The 24,712-nt window shown below is 38.7% G+C and overlaps 1 protein-coding gene across 1 annotated transcript in view; it reads right to left on the reverse strand.

Moving 5' to 3' along the window:
- Arfgef1 (ADP ribosylation factor guanine nucleotide exchange factor 1) overlaps positions 1 to 24,712 on the reverse strand; it is a 94,225-nt gene that overhangs the window by 20,943 nt on the left and 48,570 nt on the right. The window contains exons 15-27 of the mRNA XM_032906650.1: positions 24,306 to 24,417; positions 23,927 to 24,132; positions 23,615 to 23,699; positions 22,789 to 22,960; positions 21,497 to 21,648; positions 16,347 to 16,475; positions 15,479 to 15,637; positions 15,119 to 15,269; positions 6,746 to 6,836; positions 2,332 to 2,372; positions 2,068 to 2,237; positions 1,203 to 1,354; positions 904 to 1,076 (exon numbers count right to left, since the gene is read on the reverse strand). Coding sequence (XP_032762541.1) covers positions 904 to 1,076; positions 1,203 to 1,354; positions 2,068 to 2,237; positions 2,332 to 2,372; positions 6,746 to 6,836; positions 15,119 to 15,269; positions 15,479 to 15,637; positions 16,347 to 16,475; positions 21,497 to 21,648; positions 22,789 to 22,960; positions 23,615 to 23,699; positions 23,927 to 24,132; positions 24,306 to 24,417 — 1,793 coding nt within the window. The remainder of the gene's footprint in view (positions 1 to 903; positions 1,077 to 1,202; positions 1,355 to 2,067; positions 2,238 to 2,331; positions 2,373 to 6,745; positions 6,837 to 15,118; positions 15,270 to 15,478; positions 15,638 to 16,346; positions 16,476 to 21,496; positions 21,649 to 22,788; positions 22,961 to 23,614; positions 23,700 to 23,926; positions 24,133 to 24,305; positions 24,418 to 24,712) is intronic.

Genomic DNA, 24,712 nt, shown 5'->3' on the forward strand with positions numbered 1-24,712 from the left:
GAAACAGAAATGTGTCTACTTCATTTGTACTACACACACAACATAATAGAGTAATGGGTGCACTTTAACTTTTGTTGAATAGATTTGCAGAATTGACTGGATACCTGTTTTTAACAATGCCTACAAGAACAGTTGTATTACAGTGCATGCCACCTAGTAATCCTCAATCCATGTTAAAAACACCACCACCACCACCACCACCACCACCACCACCACCACCACCACCACCACCACCACCACCACCACCACCACCACCCTGTGAACAAAATTCCTGAAAAGCTATGCCTGGCTGTGAACAAAAGACTCCGGAGGGAGAATCTGTGTCAGCAGAGACTGATGGGGAGGCTGGAATTTCAGTATTGTAGACAAACTGAAGTTTTATTGTCTCAGAAGCTATCTACTTTATCTTGTGCTAGTTTTAGGTTCTGGAACAACCACTCTTTGACCCACTCTATATCTGAACTAATATTTTGTGATAATAAACAAAACCTCTTAGGAGATATTAACTTATCAGAACACCAATCCAAGACTAAGAATGTCATCAATGATAGCATCTTGGAACCCTCATCCAATGTATCTGCCTCTCTAATGTACCCACAACTATATTATAAAGTTCGTTTGACTTAAGACTTTCTTTGTTCTGTAAAATTATAAAAACCCTGTGACACTGCTTCCATTCTAGAACATGGAATTTGGAGTAATCAAATCTGTGCTCCTAGACCACAGTCACGCAAAGTGACTCTTATTCCCTTTGGTTTTTGTGCTGAAGCCATATTATAACAATTACTATGATTTTTCACTCTGGTTTTAGAAGTAACATCTGTAAACCTAAAGCCACACCTGGTTTGCCAACTAAATACATCCGGCATTTCTATGTGCACTTGAACAGTTAAAGACACTTACTGACGATGTGCCCGCTCGTCTGGAATGCTAGCTCTACTATGCTCTCATCCTGGTCTGATGCAGCTAGGTGGAACACCGAGAAAATGTTCTTCCATCCTGAACGGATATTGGCAGCCTGAGAGTTAACCATCTGTGCTATACAACGCACGACCATATCTCGAATTGTTGGAGACCTAAAATAGCAATATAATTGCTTAAAATGTATCACATGAAACCCATTTCTCTTTTTTCTATTTTTTCCCCTGGCATGGAATATAGTAAGTTATTATTGATGTTATTCAACTCAAAAAACATAGTACCTGTTTCGTTTCATTATATGTTCAAAAGGTCGTAAGAAATCCTTTTGGAATCTGAAGTTTGCAAGCTCTCCTTTCTCTAAAAACTTCATCGATAGCTGCCTCAGGGAGTCTACTGCAAATATGGCTACATCTTCATTAGGATTGCAACCAACCTGTAAGGGCAACAAGACCAAGATTCCAATGTTGCAGATAAGACTACAATTGTTCATTTCTGCCTTAAAAAAAAAAAAAAAAAGAACAAAATCAGCAGCAGAGACCCAAACCCTAGGCTCTTCACAAGGCACAAGAATGAGAAAAACAGAACACAGTAATTTAAAGAATCCATGAAAAGTTTCAGCAATCATTTCTGAAAATGGTTGAATTCAATTCAAAAAGTTTTTGTTTCCTTAAAAAAAAGTACGTGACTATGTATGTGTGTGTATTTGTGCATGTGTGTGGGTGTGCAAGGAAGTAGAGCAGTATAATATAATACTTATATATAAGTATACAGTGTACTTATAAATAATAAATAAATCTGAAACTACAGTCGTAATCACAGGTAGTTGTGAGCTGCGAGATGTGGACACTGGGAACTGGACATGGGCCCTCTGTAAAGAGTCATCTCTCCAGCCCTTCCTTTTTCTTTTTGAAACAGGATCTTGCTACATACTCATAGCCCAGGCTAGCCTTGATCTCACAGATGTTTTGCCTCAACTTACCGAAGTGCTGGTAATAAAAGTTTGTAGCATGATTCCTGAAAGGTTTTCTAAATTTAATTATAAAACTGTAATGAACATTTGCTTAGAAGAAAAAAGTGTCAGATTATGACTAGAAAAATTAAAACAAATTTTGCAAATGTAAACAAATTCTATAATTATTGAAATACCTTATTAAAATGATCTCCAATAACTTCCCAAATCCGAGACCACTGCAGTCTTATTCTTCCCATGTTATAGTATGATATTTCTACTATTTTTTGTAGACTAAACATTCTTGGGTGTGTAGTGGAAAGCAATTCATCCATAGACACGGCACAGAGCCAACGAACAAAATCGACTATAAAATAAACATATTTGCATTTTTAAATCGTAACTTTAAAGCTTTTTAGACAAAAGGACAGCTTAGGAGTAAAATAAATATTCATACTCACCAATAGCATTTCCATCTAGCCTTGTGGATCCTGTGAATATTCTGGGGGAAAAAATAACATATAATTAAAAACCTTATGAAGTCTTATTTCGGTTATGCCAACTCAAAAGTCATGACCAGAAGTATTAACATTTCCTAGGTGTTTTAAGAGGGCCAAATGACTAAATGAATATTTATTCAGAACAGAGCTTACCAACACAAGACTTGTCTGAACTGTTTCTCTCATTTATATTCTGTACTCATGAGTATACACTGTAACCTTATTTACACATTTCAAAACATGAGGCAAGTGTTTTACAGTGTTCTAAGGTTAAGAAAATATCTACTGTAAATAACAATTAACTGTTTAAGAACTAAACTGTAATTTAATTCTTAAAATAGTTAAGAAAATATTAATGTTTTATAATACTAATATTGTAAAAGCAATAAATGGGTTACTAGGAAAAGCTTTTCAAGTTTACTGATAATTTCATTTTAATCAAGTGCTCTACCACACTGAGTTACAGTATCTCAAGCCCTAAGCAAGTTCTTAAGATACGGCTGTATTTTACTTTTAGAAGTAATGTTTACTTGATTGGAAAATTCATTTAGAACTTAAAAATGACCAAAAAAAAAAAAAAATCACAAACCCTCTCCCTTTAACCAAGAACTGGCTGGACTAGCTTCCTGACAACACCCATGTGTTTGAGAATATGTATGCTATCTGACTCAGCTTTGTGCAGCCTTCTTTCCTGAGTGCTTTTCTGTACCAGTATCATAGAGACTTCGGTCCACAGAGAGAGCTTGTCCTTTTTACCACGCACTGAATTATGAGGATACTAAATTTTCACAGATTGCATGATATTCCTCAACTTAAAACACCACAACTAATGTACATGATAAAGGGGAAACCTCAAAGACAGAAACAGCTCAAATATTAATCTTAAAAATACTATAATAAGGGGACTGGAGAGATGGCTCCTTGGTTAAGAACACAGGTTGCTCTTCCAAAGGACCTGGGTTCAGTTACCAGCATCTACATGACAGCTCACAACTGTCTGCAATCTAGCTCGCTTCAAGTGATTTAATACCCGCTCCCCCAGACATACACATGGGCAAAACACCAATGCACATAAAATAAAAGTCAATAAATTGGGCTGGAGAGATGGTTCAGTGGTTAAGAGCACTCACTGCTCTTCCAGAGGGTCCTGAGTTCAAATCATAGCAACCACACAGTGGCTCACAACCATCTGTAATGGGATCCATGCCCTCTTCTGGTGTGTCTGAAGACAGCAACAGTGCTCTCATATATAATAAATAAATAAATCTTTAAAAAAGAGTCAATAAAGCATTAAAAAATAAAGTAGCCAAGACAAGACATACTTAAAAAAAAAAAAAAAAAAAAAGCCAGGCATGGTAGTGCATGTCTTTAACCCTAGCACTTAGGAGGCAAAAGCATGCAGATCCGAATTCAAAGCCAGCCTGGTCTACAAAGTAAGTTCCAGGACAGTCAGGACTATGTAAGAGAAATCCTGACTTGAAAAACAAAAAACAAAATACAACAAAACCAGAAAAACAGCAGCGACAACAAAAAAACCCCTGGAGTAAGCTCACTAGTAGAGATATAGATATGATATAAGGAGAGTACCACCTTGTGATTGGGAACATACATGTCTGTCTGTCTGTCTGTCTGTCTATCTATCTATTATCTATCTATCTAAGAGTCCCAGTACTAGTAAATGCCAGAGTCTGTCTGTCTGTCTGTCTGTCTGTCTGTCTGTCTATCTATCTATCTATCTATCTATCTATCTATCTATCTAAGAGTCCCAGTACTAGTAAATGCCAGAGTCAAGGTTCAAACTGTCGCAGCCTCAAGTCTCTTTAAGTACTTTTCTATACTGTATCATATTTACATGAATTAAACGTGCAGAAAACTTTTTCAATATACTCTACGACTAACACAATCATTTATAACATAATCACATATAATCACAATTCATAGACTGTTACACTGACTTTCAACTGCAGTGTAATAATAAGAAACGAAGCAGGTTAGGAACTGTAAAAATCTCAGTTTCTGGTAAGGAATGGCTTGAACCTTTTAAGTAAAATGAGGTAATTAAAAAATTTGGCAAAAAACTATCATGTGGGTTAAAAAAAAAATCAGGAAAATTTCATTCCTTCTAGCACAACGGTTAGACTGAACCCAAAACATAAAATTCAGAAAAAGTACAAAGCTCTCATCTCACCCAAAGTAAAAATTATAGGCTATGCAAGCAGATGTGATTATCTGATTTCTCTCAAACTAGAGGTATTCTCGTGGAAGGGAAAGTTTAGTATTACTTCTCTTGTGGGCCTGTCCCTTTACAGGATCCCCAGTTGCTAGTCAACTGGACCTTTAAGAATTCTTAAGCGTTAGAACTGCTTGACCCTATGATCTTCAATGTGCGGTACCTTTTGGACTGTGGGGAACAGGAAAGGTTATAGAAAGGCCAGCTGTGGCTATGACAGGGAGCTGGGGGCTGGTAAAGTGAGAGGAGGAGGCAGCTGGTGGAGAAGACATTGTTAGAAGACAGTGGAGCCAGGAGAGGCTGAGCCGAGCAGAGAGGCTACAACGGCTTGGAGCGGCTGGTACTGGGAAAACTGGAGAAGTGACTGCTCATGTAGACTGCTGGGGAACTGAGGGAGGCATGGGTGGGAGAAACGTTTGAAGGGATTGGCTGGACACTGGAAGGAGGGTTGACAGAGAGTTAAGAAAAGTGGTTAGTTTTTATGTAAAAAAATAATTTTTTATAGCAAAGCTATAAGCAAAAAATACTAGAATAAAAAATTAAATATGAGAACAACAGAAAAGACATCAAAGAAATAAGGAAGGATTTAATTGAAAAGAAAAAAAAGCAAATGACAAACTACAGAGTAGAAAACTGGAGACCCTGCAGTCACAGGGAAATGTCATGGACTGTGATGCTAGCTGAGAGAGGGGAACAAAGGCAAGAGAGGAGAACTGCCACAGCAACCAGAGGTTCTGGAGACCCGCTCAGGCTTCTGGCAGGAGGACATGCAAACTGGGTAAGGCATTCAAATTCTCACTCACTCGATAGCCTGAGGAGCTCACTCTCTCTCTCTAGCCATGTGTAGAGCACAGCAGCTCATGGAGGCAGTTAGAGTCATGCCTTCACTTAAGATTCTTGTAATTCTTGTAGTATCTAAATAGACTGTCATAATAAGCACAAAGATGACAGGAATATCATTTGAATGGAGCATAGTCTGGGAGCAAAAATGGCAGTGTGGTGGTTTGAATATGCTTGGCTCCGGCAACAGCACAATTAGGAGGTGTGGTTGGAGGAAGTGTGTCACTGTGGGGTGCAGTAAGAAGCGCCTCCTGACTGTGGAAGCCAGTCTTCTCCTGGCTGCCTTCTCATCAAGATGCCAGAACTCTCAGCTCCTTCTCCAGCACCATGTACGTCTCCTGCCATGATGATAATGGACTGAGTCTCTGAACCTGTAAGCCAGCCCTAATTAAATGCTGTCCCTTAGTCATTGTGTCTCTTCACAGCAATGCAACTCAAACTCAGACAGGCAGCTACTACCCAGCTGTGGAAGCATACAGAGAAGAAGGGCTCTCTCTGAACAGATCCAGAGGCTGGTTCTACTCCCCAAATGTCTTTATGAACCAAAGCATAAAACAGACACTGTGATCATCAATACAAAACTAGCCAGCAGTGAGAATGAGCACAGATATGCATCTCCTGCAGTTTTATCTGAAGTAAAATAAACAATAAATCAGCCTGAATATCTAGACCATCAAGCAAAAACTGGTACATTTTTAAAAGCTTCAAACATAAATAGTTTAAAAAATGTTGACTGGGGGTTGGGGATTTAGCTCAGTGGTAGAGCGCTTGCCTAGCAAGCGCAAGGCCCTGGGTTCGATCCTCAGCTCCGGAAAAAAAAAAAAAATGTTGACTGCCAGTTTTGTAAAAAGTAGTTTCAGTTTTGGGAACATTAACCTAGAAATGTATAGAATACAGTAATTTTGAAGAGCTTTTCAAAGAAGCAAATGAGAATTTCCAGCAAAACCCATTTACTTTTTCCATAATGCTATTTTATATCATGTACTCAGAAAGATAAACTTATTTTCAAGGGTTTAAAAAAGATAGTTCTCTATAAATAATGATTTGTTTTTTCATCAAGAATAGTACTTGCTTAATATTTCCAGTACTAATTACAACACATTTTTACATAATTAAAATCCTTTTTGTATTTTATATTTGTGAAACCAAAATTAAAGGTACTTCATCATCTAAATTATAGTATATCACAAAAGTCTTATATTACTTCTAAAGGTTATTTTGACAATGTTTTTTTATTTTTAAATGTGGAACAAAACAGTGTTGAAATAGTACTCAAGAGAAAAGGGGAGAAAGTGAACACCTTACCTGTCTACAGCAACCACGACACTCTGAGAGCTGGTTTCCCCAATAGATTCCTGAATACTGGCTATCTGCTTCCAGTCCACATTTCCTCCAACTGCCGAGAGAGAGAGAGAGAGAGAGAGAGAGAGAGAGAGAGAGAGAGAGAGAGAGAGATATGAATATGCACCATTTTAGCTAGAAAATAATTTAAGGGAACAATGCACTGAAGAGTTCTAGAACACATTTCTAAAGTCAGTTACCTTCCTCATAATAAATGCTGCACAGGGTGAAACCAATGGCAGGTGGGAATCAGGGACATGTGCTCAGTGTGATCAACTACATAGTAAAGAAGGCATGACTTACTATTTCAAGGTGCTTTTGCAAGGATCACACAAACTAAGAGTACTATGAGTTTAGATCACAAAATGAGTGGTACTAGACAAAATTTCCCTTAATCTTTAAGAAATGCACAAGTTCTATTGCTATTTTCTGCTTAGTTGGTCACATTAGAATTTCTGTCATTTAATCTCAAACCTATGGAAAATTCTTTGTATAGTGTAACATTCTCTTATTTATAAGAATCATTGCCCTTTGCATCCGAAACTGTTCCATGTTAGACAGTGAAACAATACTCCTAGTTTTAAACTATACTTTAGGATTATCTTCAATATGTGCTAGTTAGTTTTATGTCACCTTGACACAGCTAGAGTCAATTTCTGATCGAGAAAATGTCCAGACCAGCTTGGCCTACGCTGCATTCATTTTCTTGGCTGATGGTTAATGTGGGAGGACTCGGCTCAATGAGGGTGGGGCTGCCTCTGGATTGGTGGTCCTTGGGTGCTATAAGCATGCCGCTGAATAATCTATGGGATGAAGCCAGTAAATAGGCATCCTCCATGGTGTCTGAATCATCATGTGTGGGTCTCCAGGTCCCTTGAGTTCCTGCCCTGACTTCCCTGAAAATGTAATATGAAATAACACCCCCCTCCAGCTGTTTTCATTCATGGTGTTTTATAACAGCAATAGAAAGAAACTATAACTAAGGTAGAAATTGTTACAAAGGTGGAGTATTGCTTTAACAGACTTGGCCATGCTTGGGGGAGGATTGTGGAAACTGAGTGTTCAAAGCTTTACTAAGCTGTTGTGCAAACTAAGAAAAACGATGACTATAGTGCAGATGATGCAGGCCTGGCTTGTCAAGTTTTCCAGGCAAGTTTGAGGGGCTACTTCAGACTCTGCTGGGCTCTTTGTGTGACACTGTGCATTAGAAACTGGGTTGCCTGGGGCTGCAGATGGGGACAATGGATACCAGAGTGCTGCTGAGAAGTCGGTGATGATTGGGGAAAACCCAGCACCATTAATGAACAATCTTCTAGGAAGTACTTCCCCAGGGTCAGCACCACAGAGCTAGCTATTGTGTTCCCGAGGGAACTGAAGCTGTATCTTTTGCTGGCAGCTGAACCTGGTAACATGCAAGGGTGCCCCACATGGTACCAGTTATAAGGCATGAAGGAACAGCTGAGACTTGGCATTAGGAGAGCAGGGAGGCCACTGATGACAGTGCAGCCTCAGTTGACACAGAAGCCCCAGGCTTGAAGGTGTCATGGAGAGGGTGTGGCTATGTGGCAGTCAGAGAAAAGAGCCCAAGAGTGCTCTATGCAGACCTTTTGCAGCAGAGCCTTGGCATATCTGGAGATGCCAGTGTCATTCAGAGTTGTAGCCGGCCTCAGTCTATGACAAGATGCATGTGTTGTAAACTGCACACTGGAACCCAGAAGATTCTGAGTGAATCTCAGGCACTTGATACTAAATTACTCATACTGTTAGGGGTTGGCTCTACTTGACTTGGTTGTGACAGTGCCCTGGTTCTTCCTCCTTGGAATATGAAGCTATGTAGCGTGCCTCCCACTTTACATTGAGATCTTTAGATCTGCCTTTCACTTTATCTGTGTATTTCCATTCCTACATAGGTTAGGCTTTTACAGTCTCAGTCTTAGATTGCTTCACGTGCCCAGACCTATTTCCCTCTATGATCTTTTCTTCACTTCTTTCTCTCACAAGACCAATCCGTCTAAACAAGCTGTGGCCTTCCTTTTATTTACTATGTTAGAATAGAAATTCTTCCCCTGCCATGTAAGTACCCATCTTTAACATTTTAATCAGTGTGTGTCTTTATTCGTGTGGTGTCAGTCACTGTACCCAATAGTAGTGTCCACTGAAGGACTTTGCGCCACTGTTCTCATTTATCTGACTCAGTGAAGTACCACTCACACTACCACTACTCACACAGTCTATGTTGCCTTCTCACCTGGACTAAAACCTCTCTCAAAGTGAAGAATCAAGTCATACACATTTTTCATACGTTCCTACCTTAGTCAATATTAAACCCAAAGTAGGCACCTAACGAATACTTGTCAATCCTATTGACCAAATACTAAAATCTTTTCTAAATAAAAAGACAGCAAATGACATTTAAGCCAGTTATTTCAACTTCTATTCTAGGAACTCAACAGTATACAAAAGACAGGACCACACAGTTACTGTACCAGCAAAGCAGCACAGTAAGTTTCGATGCAATGTAAAGGTTACTCGATAGCTGAAATAGACTATATATAACTTTGTTAACAAGACTAATGTTAGTAAAGGGTATGAAATGTTAACTGATGCTATACTTGGAAGGCTAACTATGTGAAAAAGGAGGATCACGGAAAAGTATCAGAAAGAGTTATTTTAGAGTAATGGACTGTGAGCCTATGTCACAACCTACTCTGTGTGGTCATAGGAATGGGAAGAAGAGCAGGAGGAGATGGAGTTGTAATGACACTAGGGAATATGAGGTGACCAGCTGGGCCGTCTGTCACCCACTGGTCACCAGGGCTAGTCATCAGACTGATGTGGCTGGCTCACTGGGTGTTCTCTTCCCTCCCCACAGTCCCAAGTATACCTTCCTGGCAGCCAAGGGCTCAGGTCAGGAGGACGACTTTTCCCCCATAGAGAAAGACAGCTTGTTAATTACAATATATGAATATCTGTGCTCCCCACTAAAACCTCCAAACAGACTCTAAAGAAATTAGAAATGAAGTCTAAGGGTGTTATGGTTGTGTTGTGAGACCTTTTTGTTTTGGTGCTGGGATCAAACCCAGGGCCTTATTAATGCAGGAACGCACTCCCCAAAGTGAGCTTCGTCTTTGGAATGAACTACTGTTTTCTTTTCTTTCTTTTCTAATGAGAGTCTGACTGTGAAACACACTGTGGTTTCCAAAGTGCTAGGATTACAAGGATGGCAGCAACCCAGCAATGCAGCAGTCATTTAGGAGACAGAGTCACCTGTCCTTTTTAAAGACTGTCAGGCTCCACACTTCTCCAGGAAGTAATTAGGTAGCATACAGCAATAGGAAGAGAGGCAAGAGGTAAGCTGACAGTCTCTGTAACACAAGAAATCAAAGATGATAGCATGAAATAAATGACAAGAGTAATCGAGGTGGTGGGGAAACAGTTCCGAGGAACTTCTAATATACACAGCAAGTAGGAACGGAGGAAGAAAACAGTATCAGAGGATAGAGTGTCAGTTATCACATAACATAAGTTGTGCATCAACTGAAGTACACATTCTAGAGGTTTTAAACTTTTAATATTTAGTGTGATTTGTAGTCAATTATAAACTAAAGGAGGGGCTGGAGAGATGGCTTGGTGGTTTGGTAGCACGGGCACTTCTTCCAGAGGACCTGGTTTCTATTTCCAGCACCATATGGACGCTCAGTGCTGTAACTCTAATTCTAGGAGATCTGACACCCTCACAGATACACATATTTGGTAAAATACCAATATGTGTGAAATAAAAATAAATTTAAAATAACTAAAGAAACCAAAGACTGTATAAAATGTCTAGAAACTCAGGCTATTTAACAAATTAGTAACATCTTTCACGGAGTTAATGTGATAGTATAGTAGCAACAATTTCCATTTTATCAAATTACTCATATTTAGGCTAAGAAAGATCTAATTGTTATATGTATTAAGAAGACTTGCGTGGCAAAGCCACTGAATTTTCAAGTAATATGCACAGAAGGCCTATTCAAATTTCAAAATTACATATTTTTGAGACAGTTTCACTATGTAGCCCAGGCTGACCTTGAACCTGTCATCTTTCTGCCTCTGTCTCCCAAATGCTGGGATTAGGACGTGCATGTACACGTGCACGGAGCTCGACAGTTTTACGGGCTGTTTGCTGTTTTTGCTGGAGAAAAGACCCACCTGAGACCATGAGACTGGGCCAGCAGCCAGCAAGGCTAAGTCAACCTGCCATCCTGCCCTTGGCTTGATGCTTTTAATTAATTTGAAGTTTCTGTTTCTAAAATATAAAGCTAGAAACTTCTTTCATGTATAGTTTGCCCTCTACATGTTAGTTTCATATCTATAAAAAACACTTGGGGACTTTCTGTGGAGGATTTAAGAGAGGAAAGAAAAAGGGAAAATTATGTAATTCTATTTTAATTAAAAAAATAAAAATGAATCAGGCCTTTAATGAAGTGTGTGCCTTTAACACCAGCATTTGAGAGACAGAGGCAGATGGATCTGAGACTGACACCGACCCCGCCCACTGAGCAAAGCAGCCAGGTCTACACAGAAAAACCAATCACGTAAATAAGTAAAATAAAAATAAAAATGAGGGGGCTGGAGAGATGGCTTAGCACTTAAGAGCAATGGCTGCTCTTCCAGAGAACCTGGGTTCAATTCCAAATCCCACATGGCGCTGACAACTGCCTGTAACACCAGTTACAGGAGCTCAAACAGACATATATGCAGGCAAAACACCAATGCTCATAAAGTAAAAATAAAGGTAAATCAATCATAAAAAATAAAAACGAGAAAAATATTTGGGGGAAGAATTGTACCTGTACTACACTTATGTTTATGTTTTCTACGCATATACAGTTATTTGTGTAGAATTTGTTATTTGATATTATACGGCATCTAGAGATGACTTCACATGCACAGCAGGCCATGTGTTGGCTCTAGGGATATACTATATTCTGTATGTAGGCTGTGGGATAATGTCACAGGTGAGGCAGGTACAAGATAGAAGGAGGTCTATCATTGGACGAGAAGGAAGGATGGGCGGGAGAAAAGTTTGAGGGAAAAGGAGGAAACTGGAACGGAAAGGATGGCAGAGGGAGACGAGAGAGAAGTGGCAGAGATAACATGGAGGCTGACGTTAAGATTCCACGCTGTACCTTTAGGTTGTTATCAATGTTCTTAAGGGGTGGATGTGTACTGGGCTTTGTATGTTTAGGTGGGCAATTCTATCTTATCAACTGGACCAAAGGCTATTGTGTTGTGCGTTCTTCCATGCGGAGAACTGAATTTGGGAGAGTGTGTGGGACACCATGGAGTTGGGATGTGTGCTTCTGGCAAGGTAGCTAGAAGAGATCTTGGGGCACTGCAGTGCCGGACCTAGAGCGGGTAAAAAGACTTTTTTTAATATATTTTTACAACAACATAGGGAACTTGAGTATCCAGGATTTAGGTGTCTCCGTGGGCTTTGGAATCAAAGCTCCATAGATATCAAAGCTTGACTGTCAGAACACTGTCCAGGAATGGAGTAGTGTTGAGAATTCTGAGTGCTTGTGAGAGGCTTGAAGAAAACAAGAGTCTTGTGACCTCAGTTTAGGCAAAACATGAAATTTTCTTGGAAAACATGTCTTGTGTTCCTCCCAGGTGTGTGGATAGGTGTGAGTTTACTTCAGATTCTGTTGTTATTCGAGTAAATGTTTTAAATTATCCTTTTAATGTTTTGTAAAAAACAAAACAAAACAAAACAAAAAACCTGTTTTTAAAAAAAGAAAAAAAAAGAAAAAAAAGAAAAAAAAAAGAAAAACCTGTTTTTGCCACATGCAGCTTGTCCTTGTGATTGTGTACAGCTTGAACTTGTGTGAACTTGACTCATGTGACCTGTCTTGACTGCTTGGTATAAACTGTCTGGTGCTCTCAGCTCCATCGCCCAGGTCCAAGGACCTCTAGAACGGTGACTCGTGCTGATGTTCAATGCTGTCAATAGGGTTTCACAGACTGTTTGGTGAACAGATGCTGGTTAATACAGAAAAGGTTTAAAGTGGCTCAGCTGTATGCATATGCAGCCTTTCCCAGCTAAACACTAAATAAAGCATTCTGCTCAGCAAAGTACCTGCTGTCTATGTGAGCACTGGGGACAGAGGTGAGCACTTGTTACACAGGCTGGGTAGAAACCAGTAAGGCAGCTCAAAGGGAGGCCTCTGCTCAAAAAAGCCCAAGTCAGTAGTAGTTTTCTCAAAAGCAGAGTCAGAAGTGATCGCCTGACAAACAGAAATGAATGGAGAATAGAGGATATTAAAAAAAACAAACAAAAATTATGACATAGACAAAGTTTACACAAAAAGACATAATGGCTCACCCCTGTAATCTTGGAAGGTGGAGGCAAGAGAATCGTACACCTTGACCACATAGTGAGATAGAGATTAAGGATGGTTAAAAGGATAAGAAGAGATATTGAGGGTTGGGGATTTAGCTCAGTGGTAGAGCGCTTGCCTAGGAAGCGCAAAGCCCTGGGGTCGGCCCCCAGCCCCGAAAAAAAAAAAACAAAAAAAAAAAAAAAAAGAAGATATTGATTTCTACAGTTGCCTGGCAACACGTTTTTATTTTAAGGAGGTCTGATGTGTCTTCATGTAAACTCTTTTTATGAAGGAAAACATTAGGTCACTTTTTATTATTGAAATCTAAATAGCACTACAATACAATGCATAAATTAACATGCATTCACTTTCAAATATACTAAGTGTTGGCAAGTACCACTGTCTCTCTAGACTAGAATACTTAGCTTCAAGTTTTTAACTCATGTTTGATTTTTACTGTACTAGGATCCTGCGGTTCTTGCCACAGCTGATGTTAGCAACCAACCCCTATCACTTCAGCCTTCCTACTCTCTCTGCCTGAGTAACTATCCAGTTATTGGCGCACATTCTCCTGTCTGTCAACAGTGTCAGCCCTATCTTCTGCTATCTGACGCCGTAATTATTACTCTGATGTTTAGAAGTCGATTTTCAGGCTTCCTACGCCACTGCTGAAGTAGTTCTAAATTCTTACTGCTGGACCATCAAGTCTAATACACTTGGACTCGATAGCAAGAATTCATACTTCACATCACATTCTGCTATGATATCATTGAGACTTTCTGCCAGATTAGTTACATTATTTTAGTTGAACCACCACAAGGAACTAACTTTACTCAATCCAACCTAAAATCGACACATAGTCCTAGTCTTTTATCTTCCCTCTTTAGATTTGAAACCATCTTAGGTTTCCAAAGGACTACTAACAACAACAGAAATTACTATACGATAAAAACAGGAAATGTCCAACCAAAGTCTTAAAAAAATAAACACTGCTGCGTCTCTGGCATACTTCTGAAGAGTCATGCTTCTGAAGAGTTGGATGTGGGGTGGGAAGGATGGTCAAATAATATCCTAAACTCTAATGCAACAGGCATTATGCTAAGTCCATTCATATGCACATTCTTAGTTAGTCCTGATAATCCTGCAATTAGATGGCCTTTACTGTGCAATGGTGGAAAGCAAACCTGGAGCTAAAGTGGCTGGCATATAAGCACGAAAGAAATGGAGAACTCAGACCCAAAGTATAGAAGTCGAGGTCAAAGTCTGTGCATTTTCCTTGGTTGAACACTCTTCTTCTTCTTCTTTTTTTAATGATTCATTTACTTTCTGTATATGAGTACACTGTAGCTGTCTTCATACACACCAGAAGAGGGCATCCGACCCCATTACAGATGGTTGTGAGCCACCATGTGGTTGCTGAGATTTGAACTCAGGACCTCAGGAAGAGCAGTCAGTGCTCTTAACCACTGAGCCCTCTCTCTATCCCATTTGAACTCTTTCTATTCACTACTGAAATATATATTATCTTTCATCTTTTTGACATTTACTTTTGCTAATATTTTCATTTGTACTACTGGCCACTCCCATCTTTTCTGAAAGTTTGGGTCAGAGGTTCCATTCTGACAGTTTGGCTGGGCCTACAGTGGCTTTAAAAATGTGAGTGTGGATGATTTCTCTAGTTGCTCCAATTCTTCCTTAACCTATACCAGTCTACACAGTACTTGCCCAGTCTGGGAAGCAAGTGAGTTGAAGTGTATCCTGTGTACAGTCAGAAGGAAAAAAACTAAGTAGCATTTAATACTGTAAACCAGGTCAAAGGAAAAAAGACTAATTTCCTAGTTATCTTGTTTTTCTCTATAATGTTAGGCAAAGATCAATTTCTCTAATTATATTTCATAGTCATAATAAAAATATAAGATGGTGATTAAAAAGTTTTGACACTTTCTAAAAGGAATTTAAAACTCCTTACCTAGCCCCAGACCAACAAATTCATCCGGAGCCTGATCTTTTGTCCCAGTGAGAGACCCTTCTCTGCCTCTCACGGTCCCAGAAATATACCGAGGCTTCACTCCAGTTCCTATAAGTTGTGCAAGCTCTAACTGACTAATGCACTTCAGGATCTACAGCACAGGAAGAAAAAAGCGAGGTTTTAAAAGTATGTATCTTAAAATACATGCAGTCAGGATTTAAAAATATTACATTATAAATTATATTGTAAAAGTTGTTTATTTAAAATAAATTATTTTCTACAATTAAAGCTTATTAATAGTAGAACATTTAGCATCAAGTAATTTTAAAAACTGAATTGCAAAGTTAAAAGTGTTTCTACCTCATGCCACGAATTTCCTAAATAATTTCCATCTGTGTGAGCCACTGTGATGAGTGTTTTTATTGTGTCGATATTCTTCTGCTTCATTTCAGTAATACCAGAACTCACTGTAAGTAAGGTAAATCTGGCTAGTGCCTGGACATATGCATCTCTTTCCAGCTGAGAGAGAGAGAGATAGAGAGAGAGAGATGAGAATGATATTTACATGGTTGAAAACACAGCACACTGACTGGCCTCTAATTTATGCTAAACCAACTGTTTAGTAAATTTTAGCGAACATGTCATGGACTACAAATAAAACTAACTTCAAATAAGGCAGAATGCTCATAAATGTCTTAAACCTAGACACAATCTGAATTGACAATTCAAAATGAGACTTTCAGTAGTCAACAAATGATTTTATACAGTGAAAATAAGTTTATTGAAAATTGTTTCAATTATTTTAACAAAACCCTGATTTATAAATTTGTTCATTATTTCCTCTATAGCTAGGCTGTATTTTGTAATGCACTAAGTCATAGCATTTACAATGAAATATGAAATGGGTTAAGAAAAATAAAGTCCAGCTAAAAGTCATTCTTAAACTTCAGAAACTCCTAGGAGGGACTGTCTTCATGGAAAGTATGTTAGGTACTTACTTGGTTCTTTTAAAGATAACTAGTTCTGAGGTTTAAAGGGCATCTAAAATAAATACTTAAAATGTTTAGAAATGTCATACAGAATTACTCTATCACAGTCTCTTAAAATTATTTAAATTTATCACAAATCTGAAGCTGGTTTTTAAGAAAGTCAGAGCAAAACACTGTGAGCTGAGCTGTGCTGATGGTGTTCGTTTTCAGACCTGGCTGTAAAGGTAAAATGCTGTCACCTGAATGCTGAAGATGCATGCAATTCTGATCGCACATCGTATCCCTTCGAGGCAGAGAGAGGCCACGTCAGTATCATCACAGTCTTGTAGACCCACACTGAAGGCAGCCAGAAAAGGGGTCCAAGCCAACTAGAAAAGTCAACATTTAAAATAACATGCATATCAAGTGGTAATTGAACTTCTTGGCATAGTAAGCGAGAAAGTTTTTGTAAAGAAAAAACAAAATGATGTTTCTTGGGCTTAAATAAATGGAACCAAACATGAACTCAGTGTGTCTTAATAATAGTATCTTTAAAGTAGTCACAACAGAGAAAACACAGAAATAGTCAACAGTCATATATAAAGTCTTACCTTTGACTTAGAATTAATTCTCCTTATAAGCACTGACTTTTACAATATTCCATTACAGTCCCCTGAATTATGTTCCTACTTGCAACAAGTTATCCTACATTTTTCAAAGCCTGCTCTAAACATCACTCAGCCTGTCTTCATTGTACTATTTACTTACATGAATAAAGCGGTATTTGATTCCTAGTTGAACAATATTTTAAAATAATCAATAAACTATTCATTACACATTTTAGAAGAGAGTAGTTATTTTATCCTCAGCAGGCCCTGGTCCATTATCTGTGATCCAAGCACTTCAGAGGTGGAGTCAGGACCGTGAGTGAGTCAAGACCAGTCTGAGATAGCTGTGACGCAGTTTCCAAAAGCAAAGGACTTTAAAGTAAGAAGTAAAGTGAGACGGTTCGACGGCAGAGCACTTGCTTACCATGGACAACAAACAACAGAGATCCACACAGCTGTGGTGCTTGATATTAAATTATGTTGCTTTTAATAGTTTACGGAGCACAAAGCAATATGAGCATAAAGTTATAAAGATAAAAAATGTTAATTTACCAGTGCACTATAGAAACGATGAGATTTTTATAGGTTTATGAAACTTATAGCATTTTACCGAAAACAATTACTTTAAGCTTTTCTTCTACGGTTCAGAAAGTTTAAAGTGAGAGCTTAAAATCCATACACAGCACACAAGCTCTAGAACCATGGTTCTTCCTAGGCCTCAGTCTGCATCTACAGCACTTGAAGACGCTCCTTCAGATGGGGTGTGCACACAAGAGAGCAGTTATTGATTGCAAAGGATCCCACGAAAGCAATAGACCACACATTCTGGGACACAGGAAGCATTTCAGGTTGAAAACCTGTGTTATAGCTTAAGAAAAAAATATACATGGTTCTTGAGTCAACGGGAAAAACATTTCTCTTCATTAGGATTATGGCTAATCCAAGACAGTGCTTTCTTTATCAAATTATCCCTAAATAATATTAAACTGACAGTGAAACTACTGTCTGCACATAATTGTACAAATCTTTCTAAAATGAGATTTAGCAAAATATAAAAAATGTTCTAATGATTATGTTCATATTCCTCAATATCATAAGTCACATTCTAGAAAATTAGAAATTATGTAGTCCTTTCCCCCAACCAATACTTATTTATTGAACAATTACAAACCAGGAATTGTACTAGATATTGGTGTTGCGAATATTTGATCACACTGTGACCCCTGAGCCTGTTATTTACTGAGAAAAGTGGTTTCTAGCTGTGGTGTGGCTCAGCCTTAGCACACACCTTTAACTCCTCTGGCTGGAGTACAGACACACCCTTAGTACACACCTTAATACCAAAGAACACAGCTAAAGTTAGTTTGAGGGGAAAGCACCCATGTTTTGAAAGAGATCCCATGTTTGAAAGGGATGTCTAATTGAGCTGCAGAAAAAGTGATGAGTCAGAGAGAGATTTAACAGTAGGATCTGCTCAACACTCCCAAAAGGGAGAAAAGGGGTAACTTAAGAGATCAGAGAAAGAAAAAGAGGAGGCAGTTTTACCAGGACAGTTGTACAGAGACAGGTTGCAGAAAGAGAACAAGCTAGACAGACAGGAGCCAGAAGATTAGAACAGACTGCCAGAGTTAGTAAGAGGCCTGCCAGACAGTTCAGAAGCTGAGAGAAGCCAGGTTGAATCAGTTTGTTTAAGCAGGAGTTTTGTGCCCTAACAGGTGGGTTGACCAGCTAGCGTTCAGAAAGAGCTAGAAAGGGTGAGCTTATTCAGCAGTAAGTCTCAGAGACTGAAAACATTCTTAGATTGTATGGAGGTTAAAAGGTTCCAGGACTCGGCCTAGGCTAGCACACAGAGGCAATAAGTCCTTGGGGATGACAACTGCATCAAGAGAATAAAAGATACTTTGACAATTAGGAATAGGAACATGTTCTTCTCCCTCATAAAATAATGCTTGGATTAAAAGATGTGTAGTCAAGGACCTCAACACAAAACCCGATCCTCTGATTAGGACAACGAAAAAGTAGGAGATAGGCTTGAACTCACTGGCACAGGCAAACACTTTCTGACCACATGGAACAAAGGGGGAGGGAGTTGTGGAGCAGAGGACACCATTGTTTGAGTAAACAGAAAGAAAAAAATATCTTTTAACTATCTAACAGAGGGTTAGTATTTAGAATATATGAAGAACTACAAAAACCGAACATCCAAAAAATATCCAATTGAAATATGGGATAAAAAATTAAATAGAATTTAAAAAATAACAAAATATAAGCGGCTAAGAAACACTTAAGGGAATAAACGTTCATCCCTAGCCATCAGGCAAGAGCAAATGAAAACTACTGTGAGATTCTCTTTCTCCAGTCAGAATGGCCAAGATGAATACAAATGACAGCAGCTCACGCTGATGAGGATGCAGGCAGGGTAACGGGAACGCCCAACCATGGCTGCTAAGAGTGCATGTGTGTGGCCACTGTGGAAATCTCTGTGGCAGCTCCTTAGGAAGCTGGGAATCAATTTACCCCAATACCTACTACACCAGGTTTGGAGATATGCCCAAAGGATGCTTCATCCATTTCCATCTCCATTGCTTCTCTAGTCATAATAGCTAGAAAGGGGAAGCAGCTAAAGAAAATGGGGTACACTTCCACAGCAGAATTTAGCTGTTAAGAAAAGTGAAATCGTGAACTTTGCAGGAAAACAGGCAGGATTAGAAAGAATCATTCTGAGGGACCAGAGAGAAAAAAATGTCTGCATGTTTTATCTCAGATGAGATGTTAGCTTTATATTTTAGATGTGTGTTTCATTTAGAAAAACAACCCATGAGGTGAGGTAGCTAGTAAGGGAGCAGTGGGAGGGGTCTTCCAAGGAACATGGAACAGGGTGTAGTGCCCTACAGAGGAAATGAGACAGAGAACTAAAGGGGGGCTAGTGGTGGGAGGGCAGGGCGGAAGAGGAAGTATGGAGGGGGAATAACTAGCACTAAAGGCCCTTTGAAAAGCTATATGGAAATCTACTACTATAGAGGTTTCTTAAGTATATATATACATGTGAAAAATGAGTTTAAAATACAATTTCCATAAGAATGGAAGGAATAATACCCCAATTAGACATCATATGCTATGAAGTGAAACACCCAATTCCAGGAAGTAAATTTCATCTTTTTAGTTGTTGGCCAATGTGATCCTACAGGATCCCTATCCCTCCCACCCCTAATATTACAGGGTACGGACAAAACTACTGGTAATTATTGGTTACTGTAGTGGTTTCCCATGTGCTTGGCCCATGGGAAATTGCACAATGAGGAGGTGTGGCCTCGTTGGGATGGGTCTGGCCTGGTCTCTCCTAGCACTCAAGCTCTGCCCAGTCTGGAAGAGACCACCCTCCTGGCTACCTCTGGATGAAGATGGAGAACTCTGCTTCTCCAGCACCATGTCTGCTTGCACGCTGCCACAATGATAATGGACTGAACCTCTGAAACTATGCCAGCCCCAATTAAACGTTTTCCTTTTTAAGAGTTGCCTTGGTCATGGTTTTTCCTCATAGTAATAGAATCCCTAACTATGACAGTTACCTTCCACAACTTGACAATTAAAACTCTATTACTGAAGACACCCCACACTTATACCACAGAAAATGAGCAATCCAGCTGGTGCTCAGCTGGAAGCTGCGACTCTATGGCCTACTGTTTACAGAACTGAAGTTGCTAGGCATGCTACTGGAAGAGAAAAGCAATCATCTTACCCAGCTATAACAATGACCTGCCTGGCAAGCTATGCTCATTAGTGCAACGGTGGCGTGGATGTTACGTTATTTCTATAAATGGAAGTAAGGCCAACTCCATAAGACAGAATGCATATCTGATACTGTCAGTAAAGCCAAGTTCCCTGAGACCAGATAGTTCGCAGGCCTTAGGTAAAAGCCCCTATATTACTCTGATAAATGAACACAGTAACAAAGTGACTCCTGGTAACTTATTTCTATATCCATATATAAGTACATTATCCAACCTTCACCAGAGAAACTGCTTCTTGCCATCTATGGAGCCACAACTGGACAACATGCAGTGTGTAAGAGATTCTGCAATGCTCTGATTTAAATGGAAGATCTATACGACAGCTCCCTTCCCTCAAGATTGGGATCTATGTAGAAGAGGGGACAGAAAGAACCAGAAGTGGTAGATGACTTCAAGGAAAGAGTGTTTTCTAGACACAAAAGTGTAGGTGCACATATGCCGTTACAGGGACTGTGTCGGCACACACAAAACCTGCACAAAATTACGGCACAGTGCAAGAGTAGTGGCCATGAAGCTACTCAGAATTGATCACTTTTAGGAGAGGGAAAATCAGTTTTATTCAATCAAGTGACAGTGGTCTATGAACCACATTCCAGAGCAGGTATTCCTATTTATCTCTCAGTGTACACTTAAGACTCTAGTTTTACTCAGAACCTTAGAAGCCCTGGGCTAGGAGTGATGATGAGAGTGTGAGCCTTGGATCACTTTGAAATCGGAATGAATGGAGATTTAGGAATAAATCATTTATAACTGAAAAAAACAAGCCAAGGGATTAATGGCCAGTCCCCAAATCTTCCTATTTCTAATTGCTGAAATTACACTTCCATCCATTACTTACACTGCATACTGTTGTCTCTCACCTTCTTTAACACAGAAATAATTGTATTAGTTAAACTCTAATAATAACCAGAGAATATCTTGTACATCAAATAGGCTCTATTATACTTAAAAATATGCTAAGCAAAATTATGTAAAAATATATACTGCAGCAGAATTACCAGTAGCTCTAACCTTAAACATGGGCCTCACGTGCTCCAAGTGTGTTGCACTTGTGAACGGTGCCTGAACATGGCTCACGGCTTCCATGAGAGCTTTAGCTGTCTTGGCCATCTGCTCCATTTCTAAATTATACAGAAGTCGTCTTTGCTTTTCACTGGCTACATCTGAAATAACAAACATTACCATTTAAAAATAGAAGGCTCATTAAGATGGCACTATAAAGTAAATTAACAATAAGAGTCCTAAGACACCAAACAGCAATGATCATACATTGTTTGAGTCCGAGTGTGTGAGATACACCAAACAGTTAGCCCAGAGAGACAAAGGAGCCTGGTGTGTGCCAGGGCAGAGGCAGGAGGGTTGGGTAGTAACTAGTTAATAGTGCAAGGCTTTATTTTGGAGTAACCACATATTTTCATCTTAGCCAGAGGTAATGTTGCACAACACTGTAAATAAACTAAATGCCAACAGAACTGCTCCTTTTATTTATTAATTGACTGATTGATGGTTGTGCTGAAAGGCCCTACTTGTCACTTTAAAAGGGTGAACTGCACCTTTGCGTAGGGGTGGGGGGTGGAATATTCTACTAGTCAGAAGTAAGACCTATAAAAAAATCTCAGAGAGTACAACATTCAAAATGTAATTGTCAAGGAAGCCAACCAAGTGTGGGACAGGAGAAGAGAACAGAGGTAAAGACAGAGGCATTTGTGCCGAGTCAGCAAAACAGAAAAGCACTGACCCTGACACTCCCTGGTAATTTTAGCATTTCCCAGCAAATCACCACCTTTCCCCTGACTTCAACCATATATATCAAATGAGGACAGAAAAAAATATGATATGGGGATGCTATAATTTAAGCAAAATGAAATCAAGTCAGAAAACACTTGCTTAAGTGTAAAGGTTTAATTAATATGTTTAATGCTTTTTAACTTCTGAGCCATCTATTTAGTGCTCTCTAACCAATTTAATTTCCAAATCCCTGCTGAAATGAACTGCTATATGGACAAGTTAATATTTAAACACTCCTAACACATGTAAATTACTTAGTTTTTAATCAATCACCATTTTAACAGTTCTATATGGATTATTTTTTGTTTTAAATTAAGCAAGAAGCAGGCAAACAAAAACCAAAAACCCTTAAGCACATACCTCCCTGTTTCTTAAAATGTGAGGAAAAGGTTCCAGGTCAGCTCGAGAAAAATAGGGAACCCAGTCTTAAACAAGCACCCACAGAACCAGAAGAAACTAACCCACACAACCATGTCTCCCCCTGAACAATCAGATTTGATTAATCTGGTACTTACTCTGTTTAGTTGATTTTGTAGGGATTGTTAGTTCTTTTGTTTCTTTCATTGATATTTTTTTCCCAGCTATCTCATTATAAATGGCAGATAGATACTCTTCAGGGAGATCTTTACTGTCATTGATACCACGATTCATTTTAATATACTGTTCTTTCGTCATTTTGTTTTTAACCTAGATATGAAAAACCATTATCACTCCTAAAAATTAACATAAAAATCTCACTCATATTTTAGGAATTAGAATATCTTTTTATGAGACTTTATGTATATTCTGAAGTCTAAAAATGAAAAATATGAAGTTAACTATTAAGTGTCTTCATCTGGAAAAGGGCTCGCTTGGGCATAAACATTGACTTTAGCCACTTAAAACCTACTATATACTAACTACTACCACGGTGGAATTCCAGAAGCAATGTAAAATAATTCTACTTTTCTTCTCTTGAAATCTTGTATAGAGCACACTACTCTTGAATTTTATTCCAATATGTTCAAATTAAGCTGTTCCTAGTCTGAGATATAAACCATGTAAAGGCTAGTTGTGACTATAAAAATATGTAAATACACTCAAATAAAAAAAAATCATTAATTTACTTTATATATGGAAGGGATTTTAACCATAAATATTGAGGTAAATTAGCACTAAAAAGAATGTGGTAAAGATCATGTATATTTGAATTTTGTAAACTATTGATAATGAGAAATGGTTTTTTAAGGAGTTCTTTTAAATTTGCCTATAATTTAAATTTTAGTTAGTACTTAACACACTCAAAAGGCTGTATTTAATTTTCACTACTTACTGTAAAACTTGATGTAGAAGAAAGCATACCTGTGGACTGTGAAGGTCTGTGGTCAACATGATAATTGAGTAGGCCAAAACATAAGCAGTATCTGCACTAGCAAAAAGGGTTTGTCTGAAAAAAATAAATGTATGGCATTATAAGCTTTGCTTTATATAAACGTCATTTCAAACACCATTTTTAATGTTCTCCCTAGGACTAAGATTCTGTCATGTAGTACAATTACAGATGAGTGTATTAACACTTCCAAATAGTAGATAATATAAGCTGTCTTAAGGAAAGGGGTATTTCTGACTATCATGGGCATAACTGATAATCAAAAGTACTCGAGTCTTACTAACCCTTGGTTGCACTCTAGGTATCTTGCAGCAAATTTTTCCATTAATCGATCAATTTTCTGAGCTTCTCCTGGAAGCCGGAATCCTTCCAGAAACAGACGAAGAGCTGAAACAAAGTCTTTTCCCGAAAAGTCATGCTGGTCTACATATGCATACATGACTTCCTTATTGAACTTATCGTTATCTCCCAGGAACTCCCCCGCCTGTGTCTAATGTAAAAACAGAGGGTAGGAATTAATATTCACTTACAAAGCAGAAAATCCCAAGAACTCTAAGTTTTGACTTTATGGCTACAAATTCTGGTCTGAAGCTACAAGTTAACTGTTTTAAATATACATATAAATGTAGAAAGGATTAGAGTGAAATGAAACAGTATTCTTACAGAGTCTAATCTTTCTTCTTGATGTAAGAACTGAGCTATATCTTCAGGAGTGGTGCCAAGCATCCCTTGTTCTTGGAGGTACTGTATTCCTCTCTTTGGTTTCTTATTAAATCTAGATAAAGTTAATAGAAAGATTAAAAAGAGAAAAACACTCATACTCTGAGATTTTGCAGTACAGTAAATGACTTTCTTAATAGCACATAGAAAACAGGGACCAACATATGCATACAGAGAATCATTACATGGCCCAAGGATTGTTTTTTCTTAGGAAAGCGTCTGGAATGGAAGTGCATCATTTCATAGGCATTCCCTACCAGCAAACTGAGCTTTCCAGCTCCGCCACAGAGGTCAGCGAGAGGGTCAGTGACCATGCTGCACAAGAGACAGTGTAGGAGGATGGGAGTAAT

The sequence above is a fragment of the Rattus rattus genome, chromosome 1 (genome assembly GCF_011064425.1).
Source record: "Rattus rattus isolate New Zealand chromosome 1, Rrattus_CSIRO_v1, whole genome shotgun sequence".
Classification (NCBI taxonomy): Eukaryota; Metazoa; Chordata; class Mammalia; order Rodentia; family Muridae; genus Rattus; species Rattus rattus.